This window comes from Glossina fuscipes, unplaced genomic scaffold, assembly GCF_014805625.2.
Source record: "Glossina fuscipes isolate IAEA_lab_2018 unplaced genomic scaffold, Yale_Gfus_2 128, whole genome shotgun sequence".
Lineage (NCBI taxonomy): Eukaryota > Metazoa > Arthropoda > Insecta > Diptera > Glossinidae > Glossina > Glossina fuscipes.
This window is the reverse complement of record NW_023998471.1, coordinates 150524-169969: the sequence shown is the minus strand read 5'-3', so window position 1 is coordinate 169969 and position 19446 is coordinate 150524. Positions and strand designations below refer to the sequence as shown.

Below are 19446 nucleotides of genomic sequence, written 5' to 3'. Positions count from 1 at the left end.
AGTTTGCAAAGCGAACTCACATTGGAAAGGCATTAAATGTTGAGGTTATGTCGTAATGTTTGTTGATCCAATTTTAGCTCAATTTCTTTACCAGAAGATGCATGCAAGCTTAACTTAAATGCCATTACGTACGTTCAAATCAATTTGCTTTTATTACTATAAATCGCTGGCCAATTAATCGACCAAGACTCGGGGAAAATATATATATACTTACTTATAGTTGCGGAGTCGGACCTCATTGCTCCGAAACAAAGAAAGATTCGTAAGAATCCTAAAGCTGGACTGCTACGGGCTTGGATGCTTTAGGCCGCGGTACGGACTGCCCACACCATTACAATTGCAATTAGGATTACTTACAGTTCGTTATATTTTTTAAGATGCGTGTGGCACTTGAAGTGAAAGAAATATTTCAGCTTTACTCGAAATAGCTTCGCAATAGCTTGATTCATTTGTGAATGTATGTGAATTTATGGAATATATTTTGGGCAAAGGCTCACATATACATATGCCTTGGCTCAGATACTAAATTCAAACATTACAGATGACATTTTTAGGCTTTGAACCAAGTCGAGCATGTCGAATTCTTACTGAAAATGTTGATTTTTGATGTGCAGTCTTTTCCACCGGTATCGTAATGCCCTTACGCTATTTCTAATACCCATCACCGAAACATGGAGATATGTTTAGTTTGGCAAAATCTTTGCAACGTCCTGATACAGTCGCTATACAGTATGCGTATTTCAAATTCTGTGTCGATGTGTTTATGTCCATACGTCCGGGCATATGCTTATATATATTGACCTCAAATTTAGCAAAAATATTGGATATCCTTTTATGTGGGCTGGCATTAAAATTGAGCTGAATCTGTTCAAGGGTACGCGCAGCGTACAACATCAACTGACATAGTTGCCAGTGTCAAAAGCAAAAAAAAAAAACAAATTGTAATTCATTGCTTCTAAAGCTACAACTGACAACGCGATAAAAGTTTTCATATCGATTCTATAGGCGATCGAAGAAAAGATGTAAAAAAATGGAAAACCCGGCCATGGCATGAGCAACATTATTGAGGATAGACTTTTAATTTTGTGAGGGGTTTGAATTTAAGTGATATGACGGTAAACAAAATTCCGTCTTAGTCGCATATAGTTTCGTTACTTGTTTCTCATTTTGCCTGACTGAACGACTACTCTTTAAGGTAAATTGAAAGAATTAAGAAACTTCAACAAGAACGCTTACCATATTGAATACATGGCGCGAAAACTCTGTGCATTTTCTTGCCACCTTTAAAGGAAAATGTAAAATCAATTAGTTGCCTAAATTTAATTTTTTTTTTTCTCTCAAATTATGGGTTTAATTTATTTTTTTTATTATTCGTGGAACGCAGCACTTAATTCCCGTCATATCAAATTTCATTTCTCATTAGTTTATATATGTTTTTGTTTCTCAAAAATCCTTGAAAAAGTTTATTGAACTTTGTCTTATAATTTTCTTTGGAAAAAGGCAAAGGAAAATAGAAAATTTTCCTTTTTTTTTTAGCATTAATACGGACTAAACAATCGTTTACATATAGGATTGCAAAATGCCATTAAATGACGTAAAGAATATTTTGTTTTGTTTGGCATAAGCAAATAGCAATTAGTGTCAAATAAAAAAAACTTATATTCAATGACACGTCTGTCTTAAAGGGGGCACAGTTAATAGGGGTTATCACTTACCGAAACAATTACTTAGTATTAGATATTCTTTGAAAACTTCAGCTTTATTATCGTTGAAAAGCTATCTCCATCACGCACGAACTTTTGGGATCGTTTTTCCTCAACATGATGCGCAAGAAATAAAAGTCAGACTGTGCAAAAACACAACTATTCTTGATCAGATTCGGTCGCATGAGATATCTGTTGCTGTTGTTTTTTTGCATATCAAAATATAATTACCTATAACGTAGAACTGATCTGAAGTATGGTACGTATGAAACGGTTTGAAAACTCCCATTAAGTTTGCACTTCTTTTTAACCTTTAATTTTGAATCGGAATAATATTGATGTCACTAACTAAACGTGGTCATCAATTCTAATTAGGAAGACTTCTTCTTCAGGAATTTTTGTAGACATTCAGGTAAATGTTAGAATCGCAGAAAATTTCCCGAAAATGCTCTGATTTATGGTTAAACGTTTGTTGATGTTAATTTTCTGTGATTACTGAAATTCAGGTGCTATGATAAAATGTGTGCTTGCTGTAAACCGACTTAATTACGGATATTGTTCGCTTTAGTGGTGGGTTCTCTTGCAGTCCTTTTTGGGAAAGCCTTTTCATTTTTACTTCAAACATTTTAACACAATATTCTTAAGAAGGCTTAAGCGTTACTTTCGCTTTGTAAAAACAAAACGTACAATATTTCTGTATTAATAGGTTTTTGCACAATATAGCTACAGACGCTTAAGTAACAAAAAAACAAATGAAAGCACAAGTTTTTCTCATAAAGCTATTGCTAACTATTTTATTTAAAAGGAAATTTGAGTCAATGCCAAACACGAATTTTTACGTATTTCTATGCTAGTGAGCTTCATTCGTTTTTTTAAATATTTATTTTCTTATGGGAAAATTGGAAAGAGTAGGGAAACGATGCTAAGATGGGGAGATGTTTATTTTAACATCTCAAGGAGGTTAAATAAAGAAGATCCGCCTGAGTTGCCGAGATGGCAAAAGGTTTCGGCTAAGAACTTATATGCTTCTGCTTTAAGACCTCTCAATCCTAGAATTTATTCTCTGGCTAAATTAATAATGATAAATTAACAAAGAATAAATAATAACATGGAAGAAGAGAACAGCAATAGATGAAATCAAATTGGAATGGAATAGCACTAAAAAAAGCCATGGAATGGGTATAGGATGGCAACAGAACAACGATAGAATAGCTCTCGAAGGGATAGATTAACCCTGCTCAAGCAACGGAGTATGGCAATAAATTAGCAATAGAATTGCAATAAAGTTGAAATAAAATAGCAATAGAATAGCGATAAATAGTCAAAGCGATGGTACAACAACAAAATAGAAATAGAACAGCCCTCGAACTGCAACCGATTGGCACTAGAATGGGAATGGAGTAGCAATAATAAAAAATAAAAACAATAAAATAGAATATCAATAGAATAGCGTTCGAAAATATGGAATGACCACAGAATAGCAAAGACTTAAAATAGCAACAAAGTGGCTTTAGCAATATAATATCAATAAAATTCAAATAAAAAAGAAATAAGTGTGTAGCAATAAATTAGTGACCAAATTGCAATAAAGTTAGACTAAAATTGCAACAAACTTGAAATACAGTAGCAATAAAATAGCATAGAATAACTGTAGAAAAGAAAAAGAAAGCAAGACATTGGCACTAGAATGGCGATAGAATAGCATAAAAAGAGATAGAATGGAATTTTAGCAACAAATTGGCTCCAGCTATAGAATCGCAAGAAAGTTGAAATAAAGTAGCAGTAAGATTGGAACAGCAATAAAGAGCATAAAATAGGAATAGAATAGCTCTCAAATACCAACAGGTTGCCGCTGCAATAGCAATAGAGTAGACGTGCTATAAAAAAAAATGGCAACAGAATAACAGTAAGAGAAATAGAATAGGAATATAGAATAGCGATGGAATAGCAACAGAATTGCGATCGAATAGCAAAATAATAGAATGAAAAGAGTGTGAGGTACTGGGATAGCAATAGATTTGCAATAACATTTGAGTAAGATATTCTATAAACCAAAAAAAAGCCAGTTGGATAATAACGGAATAGAAACAAAATACAACAATAGAATACTCATGGAATAGCCAGAGGAAAACCGTGAAGCGAACAGCTTCCCATCAACCAATTGTAATTTTTTTCATTGCGATGTTTTCGGGTTATTATCCAAAGCGCCACAACCATAAGTATATAGGATAAGCAATCATAACCGTTATTAACAAACATTTCAAAACTTCATGAAACAAAATATTATTGTTAGCTCTTCGCTTCATCCTAACGAAACGAAAAATTGTGCCACTTTGGCAAAAGGCTTTGACTTGAGGTGTCCTTCTTCGTCCCTTGTAATGAGGGCGACCAAGTTTCTTGAACGAATATGTACAGCTTTCAGATCTTATATCATTTAAATCGATGACAGTCAGAAATAATCTTCTCCAAAATTGTGTTTGGTATACAAATAAATATATTTTTATATTGTAACAAGCAAGAAAATGGTAAATAAAATCCAAACATAGTAAAAAAAAAAAAAAACAATTGTTATTATTATTGTAATCAATTCAGCCAGAGAATTAAATTCTAAGATAAAATTCCGCCGCTAAGCCGCTCAGCCGAATTTCTAATAATTTAATTATTTTAAAGCTTATATTAATAATTTATTATTATATATGGTATATTTTATGTTGTATATTATACGTCATACGTTATATATTATTATTATATATATCATTGATAGCTTATATATTTATTAGCTATAAAGGTTATCGTAATTAAAGAAAATGAAGTCAAGAGAAAAAGTTTGTTTATTTAAGTAAATACAAATTTGAAGAGTTTGAAAATTGATCCTTTGTGAATATAAAGAAACATCTTGCCTTTCTTGAGCATTCCAAAGCAATCTAACCAGTTCTCTTAAAACATAAGTGACGTGGAGCTCAATACCTCAAAGTTTCTTGTTTTCATTCTATTTATTAACACGTTCGCGGACAGTAAAAGTTTCGGGGACGTCCAAAAATTGGCTGCCAATTTTCGGTGATGTCCGAACTGTGAATAAAAACATTTTGTAAAGGTAACCATAATATAATTGTATATATACAATGAATGCCAAAGCATTCAGGTCAAATTCTTCTAAAAGTTTTCTACAATAATGCCACTTGGAGGAAGATAGAAATAGTTTTCATTTTTTGAAAAAGTTTTTAACATTTTGACGAATCTGAAAAGCGTGACCAAAAAAAACACATCGCAACTTTTTCCTTTTTCCACAAAAACCATGGAGACGTAGTAATGCCTTTGAAATTCTTGTATGCTTTACTAATGCTCTATAGAAAAAAAATCTCATATTTTATTAAAGAATTAATAATTTTTCTTTCCCTTTTTCTTTTTCAACATATTCTTCGTTTTCCATAACCCTATATATAGCAAATGAAGATGCTTAAAATAGATCCTATGATTGATGATGTGGGCGGTTTAAAAGGTAATATATCACTGAATTCACCAGATTCATGCCTGGTGCGTTCCGTCAGTAATAGTCCGACACAATTCTCCCCAAAACCAATTTCGATGTTGCGCAACTATCATCAAAATCCTATGATAGGCGGACCGTGTATGCTAGCCTCGCCGACATTAACGATTAATAATAACAATTGTCAAGTGATGCCATCAGAATTACCGATTATTACTGGCAGCGTCAATGATGTCACTCGTGGTAGCGGCATGGATGACATCAACATGAATGACGACAATCTTTGTCCATTAAAGGATTCGTTTGATTTAAAAGGAATCCCAGACTCCTTTTCCGATAACAATATAATGCTCAATCCCGTAAAAGAGTACGAAAAATCTCTCGTAACTGATAAAAATGAATTAACCCCGTTCACAATGCTTAATGGCCAACCACCGCCTCTTGAAAATACAATGCAATTTAAAGACGATGCTATCATTAACGGTGACAATATACGAAGTATTGTCGCTAACGACGATAATCTTGATAAAAGCAAACATTCGAGATCATTAATCGATAATAATAACCCATTAATGAGTCCATTCCTAATGGATCTGTGTAGCGATGATTATCACATGAATACCGATGAATATTTAAAGGAAAGCGATATTGAAATTGTGCTCAACGAATGGCCAACTGAATTGGTTTAATCAGCAATAAAGATATTACATAAGTGTATACATAAATGCACATCAAATATATATTATTCTTAAATGCTATGAATTTTTTGTCAAATTTTGAAAAATATTATTTTTAGTGAAAATAATTAAAAATAAAAACTTTTCCTTTAATTTTTTTTATTTTTTTTTTTATGCAAATTTAATTTTACATTTCACAAAACTTTTAACAAGGCTTTTAATAAAATGTACTTTTTGCAATTTTTCATTGTCTTTCATTGAAAATGTTAAACATTAAAAGTTAAAGTGGAAAATCGCCGTACAATTGCAATAAGTAGTTTATCGAAGAAAACACTGTTAAAAATTACTGCAATTTATTACACCTGCCTCTGGTTTAACGCGATTGGATTTTCTTCAAAAGCCAAACAAATCGAAAACGTGGCAATAAATAGATCAAAATTGTTTTTATAGTGGTTTTGTCTGAACCAAATTTCAAATTGATTTTTCTAAGGATCCATACATTGTTAGAAAGCGTTTTTTTCTTGATTTCTATCGCGGCCCACTTACCGCAGTAAATCAAATTTCGCTTTTCTATTCAATTTCAACTCTACCAAAAAAATGATAAATAGACGGACATGAATATATCGACTCGGAATCTCATGTTGAGCTAAAATATATGTATATTTTATATATATACATATATATGCTATGATCAGAATAATAAAATTTTCTCGGATAGGTGTAAATCTGTAATAAATATTTTATTAAGCAGTAGATGTGCCAAATTACAATTAACAAGAAACTTTTATTTTACTCTATAATAATTAAGAAAGATAATAACACTAAAGCCTTACGGTACTTTTTTAACAGTGTTCAAGACTTACCAGCGCTGTTATACTGCGTTTTTATAATCAAAGATTCTTTTAATTGATAGAAAAAACAAGAAAATATGTTTAGCGAACAATGTAAAATATTTTTGACTTAAATGACTGGTGAAGGATTCATTTTTATAATTTTTTTTTTTTTGCTTTTGTCAGAAGCATTTCAACTATAATTATTCTGTAATAATACTTTTTATTATATTTTGTAGATTTATGTTACTTTTTGACAATTTAAAAATATCTCGGCTTTTTTGTATGCATTTTTTTTATTTGTCACTATTTTCCAACACATACCCACCAATAGGAGACTTTACGAAAATTCTTCTTTACAACGCCTGTAAAACTCAGAAACCATATTGTTAACCTGTCTATTTCGAAAATAATTTTCGAGGAGATCTACCTTAGATTTTTCTATTATATATTTCAAAAAACAGCGCAGTTTTATCTGTTTTCATTATGTAGGTGATTTTACTTCTATTCTTGCAATTTTCCGATTTGAAGTGATAATTGTCCTAATAATGCATTTATTTTACTTTTGGAATTCCGACTGCTACTTTTAATATATATAATGGTTTTACTAATATTCTGAGTGAGTTCTGTAGAGAACTTATGGACCTAACTAGGTTGATTATTTCGCCGTGAATTTTGTTGCTGCTTATGGGATAAAAAAATATGGCTATACTTTTGGAACCCAAACTGATAGCTTTAATACAGATAAACGATTTGGTAACATTCTGAGCAATGTCTGCAGAGAACTTAGAGACAGGTAAGTGGACGATTGAGCTATACTTGGCTCATTGTATCGCCGTGAATTCTTTAGTTGCCTACTTTATATGAAATATAGTAGCCTAAATGTCTGTGATTTGTAGTTAGCCTAACTTTTCTCGGACGAAAAATCCCAAAATATGGAAAGGGGACATACCTGTGCTGAACTTTTTACTTAAAATATAACTTGCAAATGAAAGTAGCTGAAGAAACGGGAAGAAGCAAAAACTGATTTCATTTCAGCCGCCCACTCAATGAGTCAAGTTACGTAAAGAAAAACACTGCAAAGTTTACAGTTCCTTTCCTATATTAAACTTTCTTGCTGTTTAACAAGTTGGATAAGTTGCTAGTGTTTATGTCCAATTTTCTTAGATACCGCCAAACGAATAGTAAAAAATTATGCGATTTTTATTATTTTAACCCATATACATAGGCATACCGGCATGGACTGTTAAATCAATTTTTGAAGCCGTTCATTAAAGACACGAAAGAGGAAAACATCTCCAGAGAGGTATTAAAAATCTATGACTTAGTTGGTGGGTATAATCCGTTCGGTCAAGGCCGAATAAATTTTAAATTTTGTTTTAAACATTAGCTAAATATTTTATTTTTGTTCACAATTCAAAGCAGCTGCTTTAGTTTTTCAAAATCCATATAACGTTTTACTATAATTTTTTTTAATAATGTACGAAATAAAAAACAGAAAATGTTTCTAATTAATAAAATGTAAGTAAATTAGGAATTTATTAAATACTTCGCATTTGCGATTTATGAGTTTTATTTTTAAAATTATAGAAGAAGCGACGTAAGTATAAGGCTTCTAACCAGTATTACTTGCCACAGTTTTTGGTTAATAAGATACTCATCTAGGAGAAATTCCCAATTGATGTATTTAAAGTTGACAAAATTAGTGGAGGATGAAGTAGAAGCGAACAGAATCATGGAGCGTAGATGAAGGCGAATCTTTTTGAATACTTCTGGAAGCCAATACATATAAAATTCCAAGCGTTTCGTGAGTCGGTTTAGATTTTTCACACGACTTCAAGTAAATGGTAAATTATCGCCGATCATATAACCTTTATTGAAATATATCTTCCTTTCGATTTTGTAGTAATTTTGCGGACCTGTGACATCCGTTTTCAAACCCAGCCTATGGAATTAAATTAAGCCAGTGAAATACCAGCTAGGTAAATATGAAACCGAGAATAAGCGAATAGGCATTCGTATTACCAACACACAGTGCGATTTGAAAACTTTCTTTCTAACAACGACAATGTCGAACTTTGCACCAAATTAACAACATCCGCCGGTAGCTGTTAACTCTCTGCCCAAACGATCCAAAAGAAAATCTATTTTGAAAACCTCATTCGCAGCGACTAGGTAGATCAAGGCGTATCATCTACTAATTCAACTGTGAGACTGAATCGCTTTGGCAGGAAGACAATGTCACAATAAAAGCATTAGGCCAATCGCAACGGACTTGAAAAATTTTGTAAAAATTTAATTGGATTCGCCTGCACTGCCAGTTAGGCAAAGAATCTTGATCAACAACTCAATAGTCGGGAATTCAAATCTCAATTGCGGCAAAATTTTTTCTAATAAATCCAATGTTGGATGTTAGTGCTTTCAGACTTTAGTCTTAGAATTTATTTGTCTGGCTGAATTAATAATAATAAAAATACATCACGTGAATTGTCTTTTTTCTTTCTGATTCTCTGGTTGATTTCTGCAATTGGTAGAAGCGTTTGTATTCCCGATTTAATGTCATTTTGCGTAGATGTCGAAGGATTTACAAGGAAGATATTGCTTGAGACATGGTAAGGATATGAGATTGATATTTTCAGTATCATTTATTTGAAAAATGCAGACGTTCCTGCCGTAGTAAAGTGCTTCGTAAATCCTTGGTACCAAGAACTCTGAATATTATTTCAATATCCTCCTTACGTGTACCCCGCAAATATATGTACCCAAAATTTTATAACAGAAGTTGATTATCAACTGAAGTATACCTTGCAGATAGTCAGAGATAATCGTAAATAAATTCCAACGTCGGAAAATTTTAATGAATCCTCTCGTTTTCAGTTCACTGACTATGATGATGCCTAAAGAAATAAATCAGCAGAACGTAATAGTTGAAAAAAGATTCCTTTGCGTTGCTTCTATGGTCCTTTATTCCAGATAAAAGGTTAAGAGTAAATTGAACATGAAGTTAAGACGTCAAAGTCCGGCAAAGTCGTTAACCCTCATCACCTCTTCTAATATAACTTTTTACTTCTCTTCGCCATAAAATGTCAGAAATTATGCTTTCGCTGAGAACTTTTTACATACAGGGACCCAAAAAAGGGGTTTTTTAATCCAAATTTAGTCCAAGCAAAAAATGTTATCGGTAAAATCACACGAATTTCCATCGGAAAGTTTAGTTCTCAGTGACCTATAACTTCATTGCTATACAAAAACTTATTCGTTTATAAGAGGAAATCTATATGGAATTAGCTTCAAAATCGGTTTCATCCAACTTATACATACGTACAATTTACTACGCACTTCACTTGTCTTTGTATTTCCGACTGTGAATACCAATTTATCAAAGTTCCCAACTTGAGAATCTGACATAAACGTATTAGCACAATAACAGCGCAGCGGAGCAAGTTCAGAACCTTGCGAAATTTGATCATAACTTTTATTAAAGAAGCTGTACTCATTATAGTTATTTTAGCTTTATTTCCAGAATGAGACAAAAAGTTCAACATATGCGAGGATCATGACGATAACAAGTATCACCGCATGGGTCATAGGGCAAGCATGGTCCGCACGGACCGCACGGACCACACGGAGCGCACGGATCACATGGCTTGCCGCGACGATCAATCATACAGAGTATTGGCGGTGGGCCTTCCATCAAATTCTTCTTTCTGTTAAAAATATTAACGAAAAGCCATTAATATTAAAATAATTAAGAACACGATAATTCGCCGTAGAGCGAACTACGTATACCCATCGCCTAGGTAAGCTTAAATATGTAAATTTAATTTATCATCTTTTAAACATCTTCAGACAATGTGCATTGCGCACAAAGAAGACTCATTTTCTGATTTTCTCTAATCCTAGGCGAACCCACAAGACCTATTTAGTAGTTTTTTGGATTTAACTTCAAAATGATAAAGAAAAATAAATTTATGATCAAAACTGGTATGACTTAAAATTGTAAAATCAATCAGTTTCAAGCGGACTAAACCGATTCTGATTGCCACGTCGATGAACAATATCGTTAGAATTGAAAATGATAGATATCATCTCTCTGTATATCATAGCCAAACAGACAGAAATTCGGTAATCCCTTAATCCTGGACGGTGGGTATTAAATGTGGTCAACGAATTACTTCGATTTGCCGCCGGCCGCTTTCTCTTTTTTGGCTTTCTCCAGAATATATTTCATCATATCGACTTTGCCGTCACCTTTTCCGCCACCCTTATGGCGTCCTCCTTTTCCGTCAGGTCCCCCATCTGGGCCGCCTGGACCTCCAGGACCCCCAGGACCACCAGGACCTCCGAAACCTCCAGGACCACCGAAACCTCCAGGACCTCCGAAACCTCCAGGACCACCTCTGCCGCCGAACGGCCCGCGGCCACCACCAGGGCCGAAACCGGGGCCAAACCTACCCCCAAATTTTCCTCCTCCTTTTCCTCCTCCTCTTCCTCCAAAACCACCGCCACCTCCTCCCCCGCCTTCACCACCGGTACCCCAACCTCCTCCTCGTCCTCCAAAACCACCACCCGGCCCACATGGCCCGTAAAGGCCGCCAGGAAGAGGCGAGGCACCGGGATAATAACCATCAGGACCATAGGGGCCAAAAGCTTTACCAAATCTTTCACCAATTGCACAATTGTAAAGCTTCATGTATTTGTTAGGCTCACGAGGATACATCGGCGTCACATTCCAATCGCCTTCGTTGTATTGCGTTCCATGATTGACCAAATCCGGTTTTTTTCCTTTTTCCGGTTTTATTACGCCTGCTGGAGGTGTGACACCGAAATCAAATTCGACATCGCTATCAGTGGTATCGGATAGAACCAACTTGTCGGCGACATTGGGTAAGTTACGTTTTCGGCACTCTTTATTGCACTGATATTCTAATCTTTTCTTGTCTAGAAAGCTGCGACAAAAACAGCAAATAATCGGTTTATGACAAGTGCATTTACTAAAACCCATATCTTTGAGACAGCGTTTCAGCTTACGTATCTCCACCATTAAAGGATTTTTAATAATTTTGAATTGAATTGGTTTCATGTCTAAGTATGGATCAGCGCATTGTTTTAAAGCTTCCGGATCTTTCAATGGTCGCATCGTTATTATATACTCGCCATTTTTCTTAAATATGTGCAGTGTCGGTCTTTGGACTAATTCGTCCACTTTTTCTTTGCCGTTGCAACCTTTTTTACGATAAGAATACTGCGACACTCTCAACGTATCAGCGGGATAATCTTTGAGGAAATATTTCATCAGCTCTTTGATAGGTTTACGTATAGCACCAGGTTTCCAGCCAGCTCTACTGCCTTTAGCCTCGACATTCCATAACCAACCCATATTAGAAGGAACATTTTTGCGACCTGCAGCGAAGCCATTTACACAAGTTTTATGGCCAATTTGATTGCCTGGATATTTGCGTACGGTTCGATAATTGTAGCTAGAAACAAGAAATGGGAAATGGTATTCAAAATGAAGGCGCCCCCTTTTCTTTCCTTCCCTACTTACTTTTTACTTTTGCAAGGTTTTTCAGATTTCTTGAAATTTTTCTGCAAAAACTTTTTTCGAATTCGTTCGACCTCTTGATGTTTCTTACGCTCTTCTCTTCTTAAACGTTTTCTCAATGCTCGATTTACTTCTTCAATACTTTGCTGTGCCTCAATCTTATTGTCATCCGCTTGTTCGGCAGTGGTACTCGTAGCAGTAACAGTGAAATTGCTACGAGCGCTTTTATCGCCATCTGATCTGCCGCTTCGAGCACGTGATCCCTTATTAATATTTCGCTTCGCACGTTCAGTAAATTGCCTTTCACATTTTTCGTTTTTCTCGAACTTTTTCTTCTTAGTTTCTTTTATATCGTAAAGATCACGTAACTCGGAAAATACTCGAGCTAAATAAGGTCGACAATCGTCACCGATTCCCGCCCCACTTTGACATATATTATATAATTCGGACGATTGGCGTTCACATTTATCGCATTGTTCGCCTTGCTTTGGTTCAGGTTGAAAAATATCTTCGCATAGTTTACGGATACGGCAATGAGCACATACTTTGCCCGGTTTACACGTGCAGCGGCATTGTTTTTTCTCCTCGGATCCGTCTTTAGAATGTTGATCAATACTGTCGCTACAACTGGATTTCTTATCTAAATACTCTTCTAATACCTCTTCGGCACATATTCGCTCATTGTAAGCCTTTTCATCGAAATATGGTATCGGCTTGTAACCGCATTTCGGACAAGCGGCCATTTTCGGCAGCCAGGAAACGTCTTCTTTGCAAAGAGGACATGTCCTAATTACAAAAAAACTTTTTAAAAATATCTTCAAGGTCGGTTAAGTCCTTCGACACCTACCTTTTTGAACGTGGAACAGTCTGCCTAAGTTCGGGTGCAGTTAAGCTAGGGCACAATCGTACTACTTTTTCGGCAGCGAAAGGATCTTCTCCTGACGGACAACGACAATTGCGAAAATTCGATTCTGAAGGAACAGAAAATAAATAAATAAATATTCGTTTGTTTATATATATATATATATATATATATATATAACTTGTTTGCGGAAACATGAAATTTATTGATTATTCAATTTTTTTTTTTTATAAAAATTGTTTTTTTTCGAATTTAGTATGACCGTTTATGTGGGCAGTTATAATAGGCCGGTAGATCGCAAATGGTACATTTTTTTTCACTAGATTTACTCCGACCGCAAACAACACAAAATTTTCCACCGCTACAACTCGAATCGCGAACTTTACATTTATTTTCGCAGGGATTACGCGAAGAACTACCTGAACTGCTGCAAAGTGGCATGCTCCTGTGTTGGGTTGGTTGATGGCTAGTATGCTTACGCCGTGGACAACAAGATGTCTCAATTGAATCCAAACCGCTGATCAAATCTTTATATTGCTCCCTTACTTTCTAAAAAGTGAAATGTCTTTAGTTATGACATTAAATGCCTTTGTCAATTGCTTACTTGTCCCTGGTTACAATTGCCATTGTTGAGACTATCTAAGATATCCGGCGAAGTTACGGTTCTACCATTAACCTTACGAAAATTTGATAAATCCAAACAGGTCGGGTACACAGATTTTTCCGAATCTGATGCCGGTATAACGCCAACCTGGGCGCAACAGCAAGCCGACTTGTCTTCCCCAACGACAAAAAGAATATCATTCGCATCGATTACTTTATCCATTTGAGAGCAAATATCCGAACGTTTGGAGAGATTATAATCGGGGTCACTGCATATTATGCACCATGATAAAAATAAAAAGAGGAGAGAGTAAGAGTAAAGGAAATGAATAACAGTGTAGCAAAAGAATGTAGTAAAAATGTGTATAAGAAAAGCAAACGACCTTTCACGAAAAGATTATCGTTATGGTACAGGAATACTGATAAAAATCAATTAATTAAAGGTATAGATACTATTTGGTCGTTCCTTGGAACTTATTCATTATGTATCAGTTCAAAGTGAAATATTTTGCTTAAGGAATTTTTTAAGCATGAATGTGTTCGAAACGTTCCTACTGGTAAAAAAGAATGAACAAAATCGGCACATTTCGGTAAACTTCTGATTCGTAATTAGATAATTGAAGCCTTTGAAGCTATTTGCCGTAGCTCTGTTTCGATAAAAATGTTTTGTGCCAGAACTATTCGAAATATCATATGAGAAATAATCCTCTTTAAAAATTTAGCTCTTTTAAGAACTCTTCTGGAAATGTTTCAATATTGATAGCAGTATTGCATTCGATTGTATATCTTGTAATATATAGGTTTACTTACACGTAATCCTTGCATTTCGTTTGAATACGAATGATAACCTCTATGGAACCCGTTTTACTACCGCGGCCATCTTTTAGCTCTGTCTCATCGCAATGTGTTATTTCTCCAGCACAATCATTTATTCGGCTAGTAAATGTATCAGGCCAAACTATTTGCCCGGTTCCTATTGTTATAATTGCATTAGATATTAAAAAATTTCATTCCAAATACTGCATATATATAAATCGATCGTGTTAATGATACTTACCAATCACACGATCTTCATATTTCACCGCCAAAGCTAAAGGTTGTTTTCTCAGTTGCTCTTTTAAATTCAATGGGGTATCGATGAATTCGTAACTACGTCCGGAACGAAACTCTACTACATTAATACGACTGGACGTAATCTTCAAATCAACATTATTAAATTTGACGTCAACTGTTAGTAAATCCGGTTTTGCAAATGTTTCATTGGGTACATCGACACGCACGACAATAATGTCAAATACAAAGCCTATTCCGTCTTTTTTACTTTTAGCTTTAGCGTCGGCACCCGACTGTGAAGCTCTTGCAGCAGCGGAAGATCGCAGTGGGCCTGTGCTTCCAGCAACACCTAAACCGCCGCCGCCAGCAACTCCAGTTTTCAAATCCATGTTTTAATGCCAAAGATTTCTTAACCAATTCAATAATTTTTTTTTGATAAGGAAAAATTCGAAATGATCCAAGGATTTCATACAAGTTGGATTAAGTTTCGGAATTTTTTCGTTTTACTTTTTTTGGAGATTTGTTTGTATGATTTTGTTTTCGCGTAATTGCGCAATGCGAAAAAGTTGTTAAAAAGAAATATATTTATAGAATTTTCTAAAAAAAAAACCGAAAAGTTTCAATTAAATTATGAAAAAGTTTTCTAAAATTTGTAGAAAATCTGAAGAACATTGGTTGACGGAAATTTCAAAGATTATTATTATTCTTCAAAAGAATTTGTTTTCATTTTGTAACAAATTTCGAAGCAAAGTGTTCTTCATATACCCTTTGATAAGTTTTAGAAATTTATATAACTCTTTTTTCATAAACATTTTTAAAATAAGAGAAAAGTAGTTGAAGACTAATACAAATCGGGATATTCGGGCAAGGCCAAGCATTATGTACACCATTTCGCCCAATACGGTTACTCACTCGTTTCGGTACTAGTACATCAAAAATGACGCATGATTTTCCTCTGCACTTTTCATCAGGACCCGAATATTGGGGCGTGTCCAAAACATCATATGACGTGATCCAAATTAACAAACTTAATTTACTTCCTAAAAATTTGATCAATTTTCAGTTTCCGTCATAAAAAACTGAAAATTTGTCGTCAAGCCAAGGGTTTGTCTTTCATTATAGCTGCTCCGTTTGTGGGAGGATGAAAATAGACCTATGTGATACAAATTCCCTAATACTATTGATTAATTTTCATTCGAAAATATAGAAATTAAAGCTTTTGCTGAAGCTTTTTCTGATTCACGAGAAATATTATACGAAGTGGGGTCAAAACCCAATCATCCGCTTACCCAATTTCATCGAAATATCTCAAACATTGGAACCTGTACGTTGAACACAAGAATACATGGAATACACCATGTAGCGGAATTAGTGTAGGTTGTAAATAGAATTTGGAAAAAACAAGGAAAGTCAGGATGTTAAGTAAAATTTTGCAAAGGTAAATTAGAAATTAATTTTTGTGTTTCGGATCATCGGCAAAGTTTTGTCAGACCGCTTCCATCTGCATACCATAATCATGATTAAGCAAATTTATAACATTCATCAGGTGACCTTCAATTCGTTATCAAAAAAGCAAAGTGTGAATGCTTTTTAAATAACAACAAATTTTCTCAGTTTTGGAACATCGCTCTGCAGAGAAAAGAAACCATGTTAGAAAGTTACCTTGTGGAAAACATAAGTCGCCAATCGAATTATAAAAAAGCTCATTGAAGGCTTAAAGAATATCCACCCAGCTGCGCTTAGCATTCTTCTATTCTCGTCCTAATATTGATAAGTTATATTAGCTTTGATGAGGTGAAAGATCGTATAAAGAACTTTGATAACTAAATGTTCTATAATCACTTACAAAACTCTTATATATATATTTTTTTCTTTACTTGCAAAGATAATAGAGAAAGCATTTAAAAAATTTTATAAAATATAATCAAATTTCTGCAACATTTTTTTTAAAACAATAACTTGTAAAAATAAAGAAGAATTTGCGCATTGTAGAGCTAGATTAGGTGGTTTGTTCATTGTTTGGCATTTATAATGTCAATAAATTCGGGTTTCAAAGAGGCACCGCCCACAAGAAAACCATCAATATCAGGTTTGGCAGCTAACTCTTTACAATTGGCAGCTGTAACCGAGCCACCATATTGTATACGTAAGCTATCGGAGACTTCTTTGGAAACATTCTCCGTTAACCATTTACGTAAAAATGCATGAACATCTTGAGCCTAAATAAAAATTGAAAACAAAAATAAAATTCTCTTATTACGATTACTCTTTTTAAACAAAAAAAAAAAAAAAAAACAAAATTACCTGGTCCGGTGTAGCTGTTTTTCCCGTTCCAATCGCCCAAACTGGCTCGTACGCTACCACTACTTTCGACCAATCTTTAACAGTTTTAGCATAAGCAGCCATTTGACAAGCTACTACTTGTTCTGTTTTTTCAGCTTCGCGTTCATCCAATTTCTCACCAATGCAAGCAATCACGCTTAGACCTTCATCCAAGGCATGGGCTGCTTTTTCAGCAATTAACTCATCGCTTTCATTGAAAACATGCCGACGTTCCGAATGTCCAAGAATTACCCAATTTGCACCGACATCTTTTAACATTGCTGGCGATATTTCCCCGGTAAAAGCCCCTTTTGCTATTTTATAGCAATTTTGTCCAGCAATATGAAAATTAGATGGGAATAGTTCGCGAACATAGCTAATGTAAACAAACGGACAGCCCAAAATGACTTCGGTATTCTCATTTAGTTTCGCTCCAGACAAGTTCTTACATATTTCAGAAATAGCATTCTTATCCCCATTCATTTTCCAATTGCCACCAACACAAAATTTACGCGACATCTTCCCCTTTTTATTACAATCAACAGCAAACAAACGATTTCCCTGCTAAAGATAAATTAAAAGATTGATTATTATTCAATTCGAACTATAATTAAACATCTTGAGCACCTTCTTTCAAGCTTTTTTCCTTTTTCTTGGATATGGAATGAGAACTGGCTTTTATTTTAACTTATGGCTATCAGGTTCCAAGAGTAAAGGCTACGTTGTAAATAACTTTTAAATGACCTTGTCGAATACTATTCACTAAACAATTGCAGCTGTTTTGTTTCTTTCTTTAAATACCATTCACAATAACAAAGACCTCGTTATAGCGAAGCACAGCAAAAAGTGCTGCCAAATGATGAATTACACATGCTTACGTATCGCAAAGTTTTTGTTGCTATTTAGTATTGTTTCCCGGAAAACTAAAGATTCTTGGGTTTCCCTTTGATATTTCAGTAAAATAAGAAGCAAGTTTTTTAATAGAAATCCTTAATTTATTTTTAAGTGGAATGTGATATCTTCATGACTGACTATAGGCGAATATGAAAGTAACTGTTATTGTAAGTATACACACATTTGGCAATCTTACCGCAACATTCCAACTTAGACCGTTTGATTTTGAGATTTTGGTCTTATTATATTTAAGAAGAAATCCGCACGCTGTTCTTGTTGATTTGTTAAGCAAATCCATTCAAGCAATATTTCGCACACGTAATTTGAAATTATTGTTCTGGCTTATACAAATTTAATTAAATTGCCTGATGATGAGCAAGAAGACAAGACAAAAATGTCTATATATATATATATTTCTTTTTTTTTTGGCTGACAATTTTAAAAAATTTCGTTTCACAACAGTTTAGGTGATTTAGGTGGTTTATCGTCTGGAATCTTGCTTTATCTAAAATTGCCTTATGGTGATACAATCTCAGCATTGATCAGCATTGAAATCACGTGCTTCGATATATTTAGAAAAGCTTTGTTTTCTTTGCAAACTTCATTCCACTTTTGGTAATGAAAATTGTGAGTAAATGCAATAAACGTTTTTTTTTACGAAGAGGTGGCATTAAAAAATATGAAAAAAATTGAGAGTTCCGTGTAGAAGTTGAAATGAAAAAATTGGTGAACAATTTCATCAATTTAACTTTTCATGTCCGTTAGCTCACTTTTGCAGTGATCTTTTATATCAGATGTGCAAATGACATCTTATCCCGTCCCCCAATTTTCCCAAATCATTTTTCGAACTATTTCCCGATTTTCTAAGCGCTTCTCAAAAAGACCGTTGGAAAATCTACGAAAAAAGACGTCATCTGACCACTGGCCACTCTACTGGTTTATCTGGAAGGTCTAAAGACAGACACACGTGTCAATATTTTAGTAATTGATTTATAAAGAAATTAACCTTACCGAATTTAGACCGCATAAGTGCGTATTTTGGATACTACTGCATATAAGGACTGTGAGGATATGTAAACACTTATATGGCAAAAGGGCCTAATTGTTAATGTTTTATGATCAAAATTTGTTCATGATAGTTATTTAATATAAAATTTAAGTAGATCGAAATTGAGCAACCTGGGTTTATTTCTTTGATCCGACTGTCTACAAAATTTTTCATGAATCGCAAGTAGAAAAAGATTTAATTTTTTATTTTTTTCTGATGGAAAATGAGGCATAGTAGTAATTTGGCAAAAATAATTAAGGATAGGGAATTTGGATCACAAAGGTTAATTTTCAGGCTCCTACAAATATAAGAGTTATAATGGAAAGCTTACCGTTATATGGAGAAAAAGTATAATATCTAATTTTCTACAATGGAAACTGAAACATAATAAAATTTTTGGAAAGTTCAATGTATTTGTTAAA

General features: G+C 34.2%; 3 protein-coding genes across 4 annotated transcripts in view; 1 reads left to right on the top strand and 2 right to left on the bottom strand.

Moving 5' to 3' along the window:
* The window catches only part of LOC119640777 (protein similar-like), a gene marked incomplete at its 5' end in the record, with an annotated part of 36527 nt that extends 30572 nt beyond the window's left edge, over nt 1–5955 (top strand). The window contains one exon of the mRNA XM_038039003.1: nt 5148–5955. Within this exon, the coding sequence (XP_037894931.1) occupies nt 5148–5879 (732 nt within the window). The remainder of the gene's footprint in view (nt 1–5147) is intronic.
* A 4280-nt stretch (nt 5956–10235) lies between these two features.
* LOC119640776 lies at nt 10236–16108 on the bottom strand. The gene is made up of 8 exons (XM_038039002.1): nt 14765–16108; nt 14518–14680; nt 13709–13976; nt 13524–13653; nt 13090–13213; nt 12246–13028; nt 10873–12177; nt 10236–10404 (listed from the first exon to the last, which is right to left on the bottom strand). Exons 1-8 carry the CDS (start codon nt 15147–15149, stop codon nt 10236–10238), a joined length of 3327 nt encoding a protein of 1108 aa, XP_037894930.1. The 5' UTR covers nt 15150–16108.
* A 589-nt stretch (nt 16109–16697) lies between these two features.
* LOC119640802 (triosephosphate isomerase) lies at nt 16698–17818 on the bottom strand. 2 transcript variants are annotated; one of them, XM_038039036.1, is made up of 3 exons: nt 17710–17818; nt 17065–17646; nt 16698–16979 (listed from the first exon to the last, which is right to left on the bottom strand). In XM_038039036.1, the coding sequence occupies exons 2-3, from the start codon at nt 17599–17601 to the stop codon at nt 16773–16775; spliced, it is 744 nt and encodes a 247-aa protein (XP_037894964.1). In that variant the 5' UTR covers nt 17602–17646; nt 17710–17818; the 3' UTR covers nt 16698–16772. The 2 variants fall into 2 exon arrangements, with proteins under 2 accessions (XP_037894964.1, XP_037894966.1); XM_038039038.1 differs by having other exon boundaries at nt 17065–17643; nt 17710–17816.
* Nucleotides 17819–19446: the final 1628 nt, after the last annotated feature.

What these genes read in the sequence shown, in the direction of transcription:
- LOC119640802 (XM_038039036.1), bottom strand. Translation starts at nt 17,601, where the DNA reads ATGTCGCGTAAATTTTGTGTTGGTGGCAATTGGAAAATGAATGGGGAT. An exon ending in AAACAGCTACACCGGACCAG is followed by an intron (nt 16,980 to 17,064) that starts GTAATTTTGTTT and finishes ATTTTTATTTAG; the next exon opens with GCTCAAGATGTTCATGCATT.
- LOC119640776 (XM_038039002.1), bottom strand. Translation starts at nt 15,149, where the DNA reads ATGGATTTGAAAACTGGAGTTGCTGGCGGCGGCGGTTTAGGTGTTGCT. An exon ending in ATATGAAGATCGTGTGATTG is followed by an intron (nt 14,681 to 14,764) that starts GTAAGTATCATT and finishes TTATAACAATAG; the next exon opens with GAACCGGGCAAATAGTTTGG. An exon ending in GCGGCCGGCGGCAAATCGAA is followed by an intron (nt 10,405 to 10,872) that starts GTAATTCGTTGA and finishes TATTTTTAACAG; the next exon opens with AAAGAAGAATTTGATGGAAG.